Below are 16,747 nucleotides of genomic sequence, written 5' to 3' on the forward strand. Positions count from 1 at the left end.
GGTTTAGAGCTCTTGTACATAGGTTTGCACATAACAACAACATCCTCATTCATTGTCTAGCTCTCAGAATATGTGGTAAGTGACTGAAAAGATCGTGGTCTGAATCAAATGCACTTTAATCCTCAAACTAACTTCTTTGCCCTTTAATAATTTTGGGAGGCCCCTGACTACAGACTTGCCTAGTGCAGTATGTCTCCTGCTGGCCTGACTGCTGGTACCAAGTGTGTTGATTATGGATCCAAATAAGATGAAGATGTTGACAGTTTCAGGCTTTTCTCCATCTATCATGATGTTGCATATCAGTTCATTTGTGAGAATTTTTCTTTTCTTGACATTGAAATGCAATCCTATCACAGTGTTTGATCTTCTGCAGCAAGTGTTTCAAGTCCTCCACTTGCAGCAAGCAAGTTCATGTCATGGGATGTTTTAAACGGTTAGTGGCAAGTAAGTCTTACTTATTCTTACTTGCAGATTTACTTTTTTTTTTCCAAACTATTTCCTTTGTATTTTGTTGTTGTTGTTGTTTTCTTACTGTCTTAATGCATTGTCCAGGACCTGTAGTACAATGTTAAATAAATAAAAATGCTAACATCTTTTGTCAGATTAAGGAAGTTTCTTTATACTCCTAGTGTCTGAATTTTTATAAGGAGTATGTGTTGAATTTTACCAAATGCTTTTCTATATTTATTGGCATGATCATAAGTTTTTTCCTCATCTTTTTTCTGTCATGATAGCAGATTATCTTGATTGAATTTCAAATGTAAAATCCACTTTGCATTCTTAGATAAACCTCTTTGGTTTTGAGATGTCATTCTTGTTACCCATTCCTGCATTCTATTTGATAGTATTCAGTTCAAGATTAATTTTATCTGTGTTTATGAAGGGGATTGTTGTCATATATGCCACTGGAACCAACTTGTCACTGACCTTCGAGCAGGTTTTTGGAGGCCATGATTCTCCGGGAGAGCAGCTCATGCATTTGAACCATGTGCCTTTGGGTTGGTAGTACAACTCCTTGCTTAGTAGGTCACCAGAACTCCCTTGAAGGATATGAAGCTGCACATTCTTTCTCCCCTTTTGCTTTATGTTTTATATTATTCTTATTTGAGTTCAGTGCTACTCTGTGCTTATAAAATGTTACTGTTTTTTCCATGACCTTGAGTCACTTACATCTCATGGCAACCCTGTGAACAAAAGATCTGAACCTTGTTCTGTTCTGCACTGTCATCATGACCAAGCTGCTTGCACCATCCTCATGACCAAGCCTCTTGTTACCGTCACAGTGTCAGTCCATCTTGTTGAGGACCTTCTTCTCATTCTCTGACCCTCTCCTTTTCCCAGCATAATCACCTTTCCAAGGACAGACGACTCTTAACAATGTGCCCACTGTGAGGTGAAGTTTTACCATCCTTGATTCTTTGGAGCACTCTCACTGCACTTTCTCCAAGACACACTTGTCTTTTGGTTTTGACAGTCCATAAAATATTCAGGACTCTTCTTCAACACCACAACTCAAAGGCATGCATTCTTCTGTCATCCTTATTCACTACCCAACTTTCAGATGCGTAGGAAGTAATTGTAAAGGCCATGGCTTGGATCAGGTGCATGTTGGTCTTTAAGTTGACATCCTTGCTCTTCAGCATTTTGGAGAGGTTCTTAGCAACATTTTCAAAAGTTACTGCTTTTTTGCCATTTTCTGAATAATTTTGTGTTGATATCATTATAAATGTTTAAATTAAACCATTCTTTAAATGTTCAGTGAATCATTTTGTATTGATAACATTCTTTAAGTATTTTGATACCTTGGACCAGGATTTTCTTTGTGAAAATTTTTTAAAATATTAGTTTTCTAATTATATAGTGGCTTTACATTATCTCTTTATCCTGTGTCAATTTTGGTAAGTTCTAGGTCCATTTTATTTCCATTTTCAAATTTTATCTAGTGTTTTCAGTACAGTTTTTACTTTCTTTGTGATTTCTAGAAAGCCTATAATATTTCTGTTCCATTTTTTTTTAAGTTAATGAATAGGGAGTTATATTGTCAACACAAAGTCAGACAGCTTGGATCCACCAATAGCTCTGAGAGGGTCAGCTATAATTTTCCAAACAGCTACCTTTATTCATTTCCTTTTTTCCATCTTTTTAAATTCCATTAATTTCTTTTCTCATTTTTTTGGTTCTTTACATTTATTTTAAAATTATTGTTGTGGCTTTGCTGAAAGTTTATAGGTCAAATCAGTTTTTCATTATTCCACTGATTGCTAATTTGTTTTCTTTTTCTTATTAAATAGTGTACAAATATGCTCACCATTTTAATACTACTAGTACTGATTAAGCTTATACAATAAATTTTATTAATTAAAATTTCAGATTTCACCCTCTTTATAGCATAGATTTCTTATATGTTACTATTTGTTTTTAACAGTTTTGGAGGAAATAATTTTTTACATAAAATACTCACCTTCGCTGCTGAAAAAGATTTTCCTTGACAAAACTCTTTTTAAAGCAAGTTGTATCTGTTAATCTATGTGACTGCCAAGGTGTATATTCAGATATGACAGTTGGATTAATAATAATTATGTACTGTTTTTCCTACTTTATACCTTCATTCTTTATATCTTATAAATATATTCCTTTGTCTTTTTGTTTTATAAATGTACTTTATTCCTTCATTTAATCTATAAATTCTATTAAATTTCTCTTCTTTTTTAAAAAAAAATATGGAATACTTCACTAATTTGCATGTCATCCATGCCCAGGGGCCATGCTAATCTTCTCTGTATCATTCCACCAACCTTTGTTTAACTCTTGTGTTGCTATGGTTCTTTATATTTTTATGTGTTGTTTTTAGGTTCCATTGAGTCAAGTACAACTCGTAATGATCCTATGAACAACAGATCTGAATCCTGTCCTTTGGTGTGCCACCTTCATCTCTGATACACTTGAGCCTATTGCCGCAGTCACCGTGTGGTTCCATCTTGTTGGGGGTTTTCTTTTTGGCTGACCATCCACCTTTCAGAGCATGATGTCCCTTTCCGTGTGGTTGAGGGTCTTCCTCTCTTAAGCTGATGCGCCACCTTTCGAAACATGAGTCCCTCTCCAAGGAATAACCACTCCTAGCAGCATGTCCAAAAGAAGAGAGATGAAACTTTGCCATCCTTGCCTCCAGGAGCACTCTGGCTGAATCTTCTCCAAGACAAACCTGGGGCTTTTTTGAAAGTCCATGGGCTATTCAGTACTCTTCTACAACACTACAGCTTTACTTCAGGAATCTCTAATAGTTCCTCATTGCTTATAAGAGTGCATCCAATCTCCCTGGTCCTTCTTTAAGCAGGGTTCCTATTTCTACCTTATATTTCAGCTCTTGTCATTTATGCAGTGTGAACTCTTCATCTTACTCATAACCACACAAAACAAATCCATTTTCGCATTTATTTATTTTATAGTCTGGAAGCTATGATCATATAGTGGTAAGAAGCTGTATTGCAGTCCCAAAGGGACATGGTTCAAATGCACCAGCTGCTCCGTGGGAGACAGATGAGCAGTCTCCTTTGGTGCCATTTACTTACTGTGAAAAACTGCTAGTGGTCAGCTGTGAGTCAATTCTAATTCAGTATCGTATAGCAACAGCAAATTGGATATTTTGGAAAGATAATTGGACTAGTGGAAAGAACATGGTTTGAGATGCAAGTTATAATAGCTCTTTATATCCTCTACTTTTTATGAGTTTTGTGGAAAATTACATAGACTTTGTGAAATGTTGATAATATTTCCTTACTGGCTTTTAAGGATTAAATCAAATATGCACATACACACTCATAAATATGTAGTCAGAACAGCTATGGACAAATACCGATTTCCTTTCCTCTTTCAACTAATCTAGCCCTGCCCAAATGAAGTTCATTTGATTTTTGTTTCTTGATCATTTTTTTAAGATCGATAGCAGTATTTTTTGCCTTTTATGTAATCTTGTGATAAAGTGATTGCAACTAAGTGACTTTTATTGTGTTGGTACTATATTCTTCATATTGTTCCCTTGTTTTTTAGTATATGTGTATTGTTCATTTAATCAATCAGGAGAGTTGATACTATGTAATAGAAAGGCCACTGTATGAATTCAAAGACTCAGCTTCTCATTCTCCTTCTGTCACCAGATAACCACCCTTAAGAATACTATTTCTTTCCAGGTTTAAATTTCCTCATCTAGAGAAAATAATTAAACTACAGATTTTACTACGTTTCCTGTAGTGTTGCAATTCTAATGTTCTTGGTGTGGATGTTTATGATTTTTTTATTTAAGTCTGTAAATCCTTCTGTACATAGTTGAGCAGAAGAAACCTGTTGGCGCAGTCACCGTGGCAGTCAGTAACCAACCAGCTGTCCTTCTTGATAATGAGTTCCTAAGTCAAGCCTTCTAATAAAAGCTGACCAAGAAGGATATTTTATCTTATTTTCTGTTATTTATTCTTCAAATATTTTCCTTTTTCTTGGATTCCACAGAATGGTCCTAGTGCCAGATCATGTCATAAGATGTGCATTGACATTCAGCGAAGGCAGATCTACACGTTGGGACGTTATTTGGATTCCTCTGTGAGGAACAGCAAATCTCTGAAAAGTCACTTCTATCGTTATGACATTGACACAAACACATGGATGCTACTAAGTGAGGACACTGCTGCTGATGGAGGACCGAAGCTGGTGTTTGATCATCAGGTGTGGTTTGCAGACGTAACAGCTAGTTATTGCTGAGTGATGCTTACTCTCAGGGTTCATTTCAGATCCTATGCCGAGTTGTCTGTGGTATCTGCTATAAATACCTATGGCTGACTCTCGAGTGAAATATAGTTCCTATTGTTTATAATCACAAACTCATAAATAATGTAGATTGATAACTAACACACTAAATTAAATGTATATGCAGGAAACGTAGAAGCTATGCAGTGAGTTTTAGACAAGAAGACTGCAAATTTGTGTTCCATTTCTCACATTAATATGCATATAATTATTAAGCATTTTATTATTATTGTTAATGGTATGTCCACCTACTCACCATTAATGTCATTATCATCTTTCTTTGTATAACTTATTCCTGATGGGTATAAGTCAGTATTTGACTCAGAACAACAACCACTTTTTAAGTGCTATGAGCAGTTTTACTTTTATAATTCAGTTTGTCTTTAAAGAGGTTTTGAGAGGTTGAAGACTGATAGGAAGAAAAGCTTAAAAATATCTATAATACTGTTTTCATGCTCATAGCCTTTTCTATTATTTGAGAAATGTAAGTTGATACTAGAATTAAGACAGAATCTGGCTTAGTTCTACAATCTCATTAATTAAAATCGGTCTTTACTGTATCTTAATACATTTTTGTTAATTATTTGTTTAAAACTGTCGCATTGGGAGATTTTGTGTGTGCACACACACACACACACACACACACACACACACACACAATTGTTATAATACAAGAAGAAAGGCATTGGTCTCTTGTTTGAGTTGGAACCTCAGCTTCTTTGTAAATGCATTCTGCAGCATGATGCACATCCTGCTGACATCCTCAGTGTTGTTCACGTGGAAAGTAAAAAACACCTAAAAACACCAGCCAACATTAGTTTGACTTCCGAGCTTTTAAAAAGCAAAGCATAAAGAGATAACAGAAAAGAACAACCTCAGTAGGGATTTACTCCCACATGAGTACAAATTTCTTTTACAGAGGATATTATTAATGTTTCTATTTGTACAGATTGGAAAAAAATAATAGCTTGAGGATAATCTGACAAAAACACAGAATTCTTATGTATAATCTTTATTTTACTTGACATTGATAAGTAAAACTTCTTAGATGCTGAGTTCTATTAAATAATGCTTCAATTTCATCAGATTATATGGTCTAACATTTCTGTTTTAGGGATCAGGAAACCAGAATTTCAGTCCTAATTGAATCATCAACTAGCTCAGTGACCCTGAGAAACTAATGTGATTAAGATATAAATTTTTTAGAACTTTTTTCAGAATCACCATTAAATTCAACAGATTTGAGAAGAACATGAGAAAGCTAGAGATAAGAAGATGTATTTATGCTACTCTGCCTGTTAGAATTTTAAATTGACAAACAGAATTGACCTCTGAATCTCTTAAAAACATAGTGGCAGTTTTGTTTTTAAATATCCTGTATTGTTTCGTTATATGGTTTTCATGAACAATGAGAACCGAACAGAAAAGGGAAGGAAAACACAAGCCACCTATTCAGCCAAACCAGGAGCCAAATAAAACCTACACCATCCTACAGTTTCTTCCGAGTGCAACCAGAAACAACTGAAATGTCCAGAACTTGTGGTGGAGCTGAAGATGATAGCAGAGCCCTGAAGAACTGGGAATGATAGGGACATTGGTCCATCAGAGCACAGAACGTAATGAACAGGGGCATTCTTGTGAAGGGGGAAGGGGAGCCCACTTTAACACCTTACTGATGGGTTGAAGGTGAGAGCAGATTTTTTAAAAAGCACATCACAGTATTAGTATTAAATGGCTTGATGAAGCATGAAGCTCTAAGGAAAGAGTCCAAAGCATAAATTCAAGAATGCAGGTGAGATTCACTAGTACAGAAACAGGTACAGTTGGTCTAGTAAAACACAGAAAAGAAAGTGGGGAAAATGTATTCCCATTTTCAGATGAAAGCCATTCTACAATGTGCATAAGGAAGAATAGTAAAGATCATTTAGGTTAGAAAGAAGAACAAATAATGAATGAGCAGTGATTAGTGAAAACCTGAAGAAAATAGAAGACAGAGATCCAGCATACACACAGTTGAAGTCCTTAAAGAAGCAAACAAAGCAATGGAACAGAATATTTATAAATAAAATTTAAGAACATTTTTCTGAAGAAATCTCTAGAAAAATTGTTGATTTGCTGAATAAAGTGGGGGTGGGGGAAACCCTCAACAAATGAAAGCAGACTAGACACACTCACCTAAATTAGTGAATTGGAAATCATGAGAAAATTTAAGCACATGGAGAAAAGGTTCTCAAGTTCCAGCATCTAGATAAGTTCTAGAAGGAGAGCGTGAGGATAAGAAAATACTTGATGAAACAGAATTCCCACAGGTACAGCAAGGATTAAGGGGGAAAGCTTAAAAATTTCCAGACAGAAAACTGGTTAGTGTCATAAGTAAGCAATAATCAGATTGGCATAAGCCATTTTGAGGGATAGGAAGGAGTATCATGTTAAGAGGCAGTAAAGCCCATCACACATAGAAGTCAGTCTTAGCGTTGCTTTTTTTTTTTTCATTTGCTTTACTATTTTGTAACCTAATCTGTAGATTTTGTGTAATACATGCAAAGAGGTGAATTTAAGCACAGCAGTCTTCTTGAGGAACGTATCTGCCTTCTTAAGAGGTAACAAGAATAATAGGATACTTGCCTAGAAATACTATGCAGAGGACTGTTACTGGTATTCTATACTGTAGAGTATAATTAATAGCCGCTCTTAAATATAAATTAACACCTTACGTCTCAGTGATTGATTCTGGTAGCAATTAGGCAGTTCCATGCCCGTATAAAACTCTTTATCGCAACATGTTTCCTCCTCATTGAGAAAAACAGAAACCTGAAAAAGCATTTAGAAATTCATCCAGATTGACTCTCATGTTTTGTAGTTTGTGCATATAATAAACTATATCATTAAAAGTAAGTTGGATATTTTGGTTACTGTATTTTTGCAAAATTTTAAAACTGGACCTATTTCTTGCTTTGCTCTGATAGATGTGTATGGACTCAGAAAAGCATATGATCTATACCTTTGTGGGTAGAATTTTGACATGTAATGGCAGTGTGGATGACAGCAGAGCCAGTGAACCCCAGTTCAGTGGGTTGTTTGCTTTCAACTGTCACTGTCAAACCTGGAAACTTCTTCGAGAAGACTCCTGTAATGCTGGGCCAGAAGACATCCAGTCTCGAATAGGACACTGCATGCTGTTCCACTCGGTAAGAGTATTTTATTCCATTGTATTATGTGATTTGGGGAAATAAATTTTATTTGAAAAAAGATCAGATTTAATTTTTCAAAAAAGATCCAACTTTTCACTAGAAATAAATCACTAGTATATCGGTGATAGAAGAAAAAAAAATCCTTTACAAGAAAGTTTGGTAATTATGAGACTCTTCTCATTGATTTAGTAATCCCAGTAGTTACCCCTTGAATGCTAGTATAAATAATCTTATCTTCTCTACTGTTTACCTTAGTAAAGGTTGGCCTAGTGGTGAGAAGCTGCACTGCACTCCTGAAGGCACACAATTCAAATCCACCTGCTGCTTAGTGAGAGAACTGTGGACAGTCTCCTCCCAGGCTATTAACTGCCTCTGAATACCTATTAGAGGATAAGCTATAGTTCGGTTCCAACTCTGTGGTACACAACAACAACAACAACAACTATTTTCCTAGGTGGTGGTATTTTTACCCCTTTCTTATGCCTTCACATTTATTGATTTCTCTAAGTAATTTGTAGACACATTGTTGTTAATTGTTGTTAGGTGCCATTGAGTCAAGCATGACTCATGGTGACCCTGTGAAGAAGAGATCTGAACTCTGTTCTATCCTATGCCATCCTCACACTTCCTGACATACTTGAGCCCACTGTGGCAGTCCACTTGGTTGAGGTTCTTCCTCTTCTTTGCTGACCCTCTACCTTTCTGAGCATCCTGTCCCCCTCCAAAGAATAGCCTCTCCCTGCAACATGCCAGACGTATGTGAGGTGAAGCCTCATTATTATGCCTCCACAGAGCACTTAGGCTGCACTTTCTCTAACACATACTTGTTTGTTTTCTTGGTAGTCTATGGGATATTCCACACTCTTCTCCAAAACTGCAACTCAAAGACAGCACTTCTTATTCTGTCATCCCTTATTCATTGCCCAGCTCTCAGATGCATAGCAAGTGATTGGAAAGACCATGGCCTGAAATCATACCCACTTTAGATTAAAACCAACTAGGAAGCAGGATTGGCTATCCATTTCTTAAATAATAGGCCTCTGAAAACCCTATGAACAGTAGAAGAATGTGGATAGTTATAGTAGTGTAGTGGTATAGCCCAAAATGGAAGTCAATTGAAATGAGGAAAAATTATAACAAATGTTGCTTAATAATTAGAACATGGATGTATGCAGCTTGAATGTTGAAAAACTAGAAATTGTAAAAAATTAAATGGAATGCATGAACATCAACCTAGTAGGCATTAGTGAGGTGGGATGGGCTAGCTTTGGCCGCTTTGAATCAGATGTGGTATACATGGTACACTATATTGGGAATGAAAAACAGATCAGTGGCATGGCATTCATAGTCAAAAATTCAATTTCAGATTCTGTCCTGAAATAGTGTTGTGGGTGATAGGATATTATCCAGACTCATACAAGTTGGAAGCAGGAGTGACATCCGCTTCCTAAACTGCAGATCTCTGGAAACTCTGACTTTGAGAAATGACAGTAGTTATAGAAAGGCTTGTTCATAGGGTCACCATGAGTCATTCTTGACTCAACGGCAGTCAACAACAACAACAGCATGCAAGAGAGACCCGTTAATAAGATTATTATTCAAGTATATGCTCCTACATCTAGAGCTAAAGAGGAAGAAATTGCCAAATTGCAGTCTGAAATTGACCAAACATGCAGTCAAGGTGTGATAATGGTAATTGAGGACTGGAATGCAGAAGTTGGAAAGAGCAATTGGGAAATACAGGTGGGCTTGGTGATAGAAGTGAGGCTGGAATTAGACTGATTGAATTTGTCTTTTCAATGATTTATTCCTTGCAAATACCTTTTTTTAAAAAGAAACAACGACTTTACACAGAGCTCATACTTGATGGGCTGCATAGGAATTAGATTGATTACATCTATGGAAGATACCATTGGAAAAGCTCAATACAGACAGTCAAAACTGTCAGCAGCTACAAATATTGCCCAGGCAGTACTATGTGCCAAACCATCAGTTACTCATGTACAAGTTCAAATTGAGGCCAAAGAAAATGAAAATAAGTCCACGAAAACCAAGATGTGATACTGAATCTATTCCATCTGAATTTCAAGATCATCATAAGAGTAGAGTTGAGACATTGAATGCCAGTGATCAAAAACCTGATAAGTTGTGGGATGATATCAAGGAGATATATATATATGAAGAAAGCAGAAGGTCACTACAGAGACAGAAGCAAAAGAAAAAGGTGAAATGGATGTCAGAAGAGACTCCGTAATTTGCACTAGAGCATTGACAAAGGAAAACAAAGAGCTGAACAGAAGATTTCAAAGGGCTGCTCGGGAGAACAAAGCACAATATTGTAATGGAATGTACAGAAAGCTGGAATTAGAGAAGAACTCACTTTACATTTCTCAGGCTGAGAGAACTGAAAAACAAATTTAAGCTTTGGGTCACAATACTGAAAGATGCTATGGGAAATATGTTGAATGACCCAGAAAGTGTCTAAAGAAGATGGAACGAATATACAGAATCACTGTGCCAAAAAGGACTGACTGACACTGAAAAATCTCAGGAGCCATTGGTAATAGAAGAGAAAGTGGAAGACACGTTAAGCGTGAGGAATTAGAAATTGTCTTTATAGAACTAAAATTTTTAGCAAAATCATTTCAGAGACTTTATCAATTTAAAATGTTCTGATAAAAACTTGGACTTCTTTCTGTGAGTAACAGCCCTAAAAATTTATCGTACAATATTTAAAATATATACCAGAGAAGAAAAAAGAGAATCCTAAATTTCTGTGTACCCATCTGTCAGTTTTAGCTGTGTCACTCTCTGTTCATTTTTATATTTCTCTTTGATGTCATTTCTTTTCTCATTTTATATATTTGGATATTAAATATCTTAGTATGTTTTTTAATTAATGAAAGTATCTCCTCCTATTCCTCTCCCCTTCCTTGCTTAATTTAAAGTAACAAATTGTTTGTAGAATTCCCCACATTCTTTAATTCACTGACTTTTGCCCTGTTGATGCCATTTAAGGAGCCCAAGTAGGATAATGGTTAAGTGCTTGCTTTTGACTATAGGTTAGCAGTTGTAACCCACTAGCCACTGCAGCAGAGAAGAGACCTCTAACCCATTCCCTCAAAGATTACAGCTTTGGTAACTCCGCCTTGTCATAATAGGATTGCTGTCAGTTGGACTCATCCTCAACAGCAGTGGACATGAGTCAGAATCCGTAATATAAGAACGGTGTCATCAAACATTTTTCTTTACCCTCTTTATTCCCTGTCAGCTGATACTGAGATTCTTATTGCTTTTTTACAGGACTGTGGGTAGGAGAGTGCCACAGTACTTCATAGTTGCTCTCATTTTAAAGTGACATTAAGATTTCTTTTTCCTGATTTTTTTGGTGATAATTTTTCTGTGAGTTCAGATATTATAATTCTGTCCTATCAAAGTTCTCTACTAGCCATTTATATTTACATGCAGCAGCTATTGATAACCATTGCCTAGGTTTTATTAGAGTATGTAATTATATATTCCCTTTGCATTAATGCTGTTATTGGAAAAGAAAAATCTTTTTTGCTGATCAGCTATGTGGTTACCCTGAAAGGTCAACTGTATTGAAAGACAGTAAGTTTTTCCTTTATCTGTTTTCAAATTAATGAGTTGATGCTTCATAGATAACTAATGAAGTTTTTAAAAGTATTTTGAAACTGATGAAATTTTAAAATACATATTTCACATATTTAATCCAATGCTGTTTAATCAGTTCTTTTTGATGTTCACATTATCTTATCTCTTCGGCCAGTGGAGGTCCCCTCAGGCTGGCTGCTGGTTCCTTTTGACATGAAGCTAGTTTATAAAAATGCCCTTGCTTTGACCACATTTCCAGCTCTCATGCTGAAAATGGCTTTTGCTCCAAGAAATTCTGATCTTCTAATAAGAAATAGTTTTTATAGCTCAAATCTGGAAGTTAAGGTGGATTGACATTATCCCTAGATTATTTTTTCCCCCATAGAAGGATGGGCAGTCTGGGCTGTCTCCTCCTGTGTGATTAACTGCTTCTAAAAATTTACCAGAGTCAGCCTGATGGCAAGAAGCTGCACTGCAATCCCAGAGGTCCACGGTTCAAATCCACCAGATGCTCTGCTGAAAAAGGAGGAACAATTTCCTCCTGTACCAGTCAGATCTGATTTGATGGTACACACACAAACAAGAAAATAAAATTTAAAAAAAATTTAAAAAAAGAAAATATGCTGTTGTTTAAAAAAAAATTTACCAGTCATCTGTGCATAGGATTCAACACGGTGGTGCCCGACGACAGACAGAACTCGGAGGTGCACACACAGATACATGTAATTTGAATGTAAAATTACAGGGTTTTAATTTTAACGAGTTTTCTTTTGATTTTGTATGTTTTTTAAAACTAAAATCCTGCTTCCTGATGACAATATTATGTTACATTAATTTTCAAAATAACAAAGCCAACAGTAGAAAATCATTGAATACTATTTTTAGTTTGCCTCTAATTAATTTTATATTTAGGATATGTTGTTGTTGTTGTGTACCATGGAGTCAGAACCGACCCACAGCTGATCCTCCAGCAGCTTTTCAGAGGCAGCATCTCTCTTGGGAGATCACCCATCTCGCAGATTTCTCCTTACATGCCTTTGCTCTGGCATCACAAGCCCTTACCACGGAACCACCTGAGCTCCCTGTAGGATAGCGTCTCTAGGAATGGACACGCAGAACATGGTGAATGAAAATCCTTACAAGAACTACTTCTCTGTGTGCTTACACCACGGATAATATGCATGAAGAGGTCTTTTTGTTTCTTTTGTTACGCCTCAACTTTAGAGATTTTTCTCCTTTTGGAATGAATGAATTTTGTTTTATGAGTAAATAAAACATATGCATGGTTCGGTACCAGAAGACTAGGTTTGTTTGGAGATCTTCCTACTCTGGCCTTTCCCCTGTAGGTGACTCTTTTGTTAGGCTTTCTGGCTTCTCCTCTTTCTTAGGGAAGGGAGCAGAGGGGGCAAGGAGACATAGACATACATGTCTACTCTTTCCTTCAACAAAGTCAGCACCGTGTCTGTAGTACTCTGGACGGTGCTTTTTTATTTTAAAAGACCCCTAGAGACCACTTCTTATTACTTCCCCATTTCTATTTCCATCAGCATAGTGCTTCATTACATGCTATCTATCAGAAAATTACATTTGTGGAGTTGTACATTTTAAAAGACCTTTTTCCATTTTCCCTTCTTTCTCAGAAAAATCGTTGCTTGTATGTGTTTGGTGGCCAGCGGTCGAAGACTTACTTGAATGACTTCTTCAGTTACGATGTGGACTCTGATCATGTAGACATAATATCAGATGGCACTAAGAAAGACTCTGGGATGGGTAAGGGCATTTAGTCATTTTCCTCTGATGTTTGAACTATAGGTAGAAGACTATAGAGGCCAGTTTCTTTTCTCTAGAATTATTCTTTATCTCTTCCTCATGTCTTCATTGAAGTAATTCTAGATAAGAGGAAGAAAACATAATTCTTACTCAGAATTATTTATTATTGGATAATTAAAATATTAATTAAATATTTCAATACCTAGTTACTGCAATGTGAAGTGGTTTTTAAAATACGAATTTTTAAAACAATTATTTCTATGTGTGAATTAATTATGTGTATGTGTGTTTATGGGAAACCATTTACATTAATTGTCATCTTTAAACTTTATTATTTTATATTTTCTGATTCTTACTATGTTCTGTTTTCATGTAGTAGTTTGTATGTCTTCCCCCTAACCCCCTCAGGAAGAATATCACAATTAGTAACATGAGTTTATAAGCTCAGGCTCCAAGAAATTATCCTCCTAATCATAGACAGCTTGTTTGCCTGCGTCAGTTTCAGTTTATGCGCATTGATTTGACTGTCTTGTATAGGTTTCAGCAGAGTGTCCAGACTAAGATGGATTAGGAAGAAAGGCCTGGAACTCTGCCTGTGAAACTCTAACCAGTGAGAACACTGGATTACAATGGTCCACCCTGTTGTGTGTCATATGCAAGAGTTGGAAGGCTGACTTCACATCCAGCAGATAACAACGACCGGAAGTCAGTATGTTGAGTTAGTTTAAAAAAGTGACTGAAGACTCAAACCATGAAAGCATATAATTATGCTTCACAGAGTTTCACTCGTCACTCTGAAGAGAAAAATTCTAAAACTTTCTGGAGTAAAAGCAGGTCACATTCAAAAGAAAAAGCCTTAGAACAATGAAGAAATTCTAAGCAACATAGGAAGCTATAAATAGAAGAATACGGTCTTAATAATTCTGAGGGAAAATTGTAATCAACCTTGAGTCCTCTTCCTAGCTAAAATACCATTGAAATAAGAGGGGGAAAATATTCTTTTAATATTTCAAGGCTTAGCCATGGAAGGTTTCTTAAAAGTAACAGTGACAAATAGGAAATATTTTCTCACGTAAAAAGATCTTAGTCAGCTGCAGTGACTCAACAGTGGCTTCCTAGATTCCAGATTCTTTCTCTTTGGCCTGTTTAACATGGCGGTAGCTTCATGTTGGCAAGTTAATGGAAGCAGCTCAGAGACCAGGCTCATTTCAGATAGAAAAAGCAAGGGAAATCAGACTTCTCAGAAAGCTCCCAGCAGGCATCTGCCTGCCTTTCATCGACATGGCTTTAGGAGAAGGTGGGAGAACAAGTCCTAGTCTTTCCAGCCTTCACGTAGTACTGGACAAAAGGAGAGTGAATATACTCTTTATTCAGACAATAAATATTGTCAGCGGCACAGACAATTGAAAAAAAATTATGTACCTTTCTTAGAAAGTTACTAAACCATATATGCAACAAAAAAGAAAAGTAATTTTAAAAAGCAAACATAGGAGCTAGAAAAGAGAGCATTAAATGCAGGAACACAGTAAAAGGGCTTCCCAAGAGAGTGTCTGCACAGCAAGCCAGAAGAGTGCCTGCAGGAGCAGAGAACAACCAGAGACCGTGCTTCCTCACAGGAAGTGATATTTTTTTAGATAACATTTGCATTTGAAATAAAAAGCCACTGATAAATAACAGATAAAAAGATTGAACATAGGAATGTAAAAAGAAAATGTTGTTGCAGTCAGTTTCTTAGTTATATAATGAACACAAGCCCAAAAACCACACCCCACAGCAGTCAGTTCTTGCTGAGAGTGACTTCCTATTGGCTTTCCAAGACTGTGCTTTTTCTGGCAGATGACCCGTCTTTGTCTGGAAATGGCTGCTGGATTTGAATCACCAACTCAACACGTAACATACAGTGCCACCAGAGTTCTTGGACAGTAGACAGTGTATCCCTCATGACAATAATGTCAAAACTACAGTCAATTTAAAAAAAAAAAAGGTAATAATGAAATTTAGTGTGAGGATAGCATGAGAGGAGTGGAGATAGATTATAAGAGAACTGAATCTTCTATTAGAACAGGATGTCAGTAAGTGATCTCTCAAACAGCAAGCCTGAATACCAGACAGCATGGCTAATAATAGCTTTACTAGTTTCATCTGAAAATCGTCTGTCTTAATTGGTTTACTTAGTTATTTACTATACAGAAGTCTTACTGGTTTACTCATTTATTTTCTGAGCATGGCTTAATCTTTTATTTCCTTTTGCTTTTAAAAGTTATTTCACTTCCCTTTAGTGTAACTAGGAAGAGATTGGTTTATAGACTCCCCTAAAATCTTATGTAGCTAAGCTTGAAAAAGTTAGTAAAGATAATCTATTTGATAAATATTTGTTGAAAAATACTGTGTGTTGACTCGGTGCTAGTTTCGGGCTAATCAACTGTTGTTCCTATTGTTAGGATCGTAGAGTCATTGCTGACTCCTGCAGCCCCACGTGTCTGCACTCCTAAGTGTTTTCAAGGTTGTGACCAGTGAGAGCCAGGTCATGGCACTTAAGTGAGAGACACTGCTGGCTGGGTATGAATTGCCATCTTGTCACGCATCCATTCCCACCACCACACACTCACGCTTATACATTAGCTGGTAATGGATAGGATACTCTAAGAGATAGTAATCATGACTGCCTAGACTCTACTGTAGCTCAGACACCAACATTAGAGCTTTATAATTATCATCTCTGATGGATGGTAGTCTCATTTAGCTAGTGAGAGGAAATGAACTCAGTGATGTTATACTGTTCTTTAATGATAGCACTAGTATTTATAGCCAAGAATGAGTACAACGAAGGTGTTCTTTCTACCATGTTTCGTTAGTGAATGACTTGAAGCACTTGCTGCAGAAGATCAAGGTTTAGAGCATTCACTTCGGATTACATCTCAATATCAAGAAAACAAAAATCCCCACCACCAGACCAACAGGCAACATCACAATAAATGGAGAATGTCAACGATTTCATCTTATTTGGATCTTCAGTAAACACTCTTGGTTCAGCAATTAAGAAATCAAAAGACAAGTCACACTGGGGAAATCTGTCAGAGACCTCTCCAGAGTCCTAAAGAGCAGTGATGTAAGTTCAGACACTAAGGTGCAGCTGATCCAAGCCATGATCTTCTCAGTTGTTTGCTATGCATTCAAAAGTTGAACAGTGATTAAGGATGGCAGAACAGCAACCAGTGCCTTTGAGTTGTGTTGTTGGAGAAGAGCATTGAGTATCCATTGACTGCCAAGAGTCCTGGAAAAAGAGAAACCAGAGTGCTCCGTGGATGCAAGGGTGGTAAAGCTCTGTCTCACATAGTTTGGGCATGTTGTTAGGTGGGGCCAGTCCTTGGAGAAGG

General features: G+C 36.6%; 1 protein-coding gene across 1 annotated transcript in view; it reads left to right on the forward strand.

The window, feature by feature from the left end:
• Positions 1 to 16,747, forward strand: part of MKLN1 (muskelin 1, intracellular mediator containing kelch motifs) — a 163,167-nt gene that overhangs the window by 114,785 nt on the left and 31,635 nt on the right. The window contains exons 10-12 of the mRNA XM_006887133.1: positions 4,501 to 4,713; positions 7,761 to 7,982; positions 13,241 to 13,370. Coding sequence (XP_006887195.1) covers positions 4,501 to 4,713; positions 7,761 to 7,982; positions 13,241 to 13,370 — 565 coding nt within the window. The remainder of the gene's footprint in view (positions 1 to 4,500; positions 4,714 to 7,760; positions 7,983 to 13,240; positions 13,371 to 16,747) is intronic.

The sequence above is a fragment of the Elephantulus edwardii genome, unplaced genomic scaffold, assembly GCF_000299155.1.
Source record: "Elephantulus edwardii isolate Elephantulus edwardi_28Jun2011 unplaced genomic scaffold, EleEdw1.0 scaffold00055, whole genome shotgun sequence".
Lineage (NCBI taxonomy): Eukaryota > Metazoa > Chordata > Mammalia > Macroscelidea > Macroscelididae > Elephantulus > Elephantulus edwardii.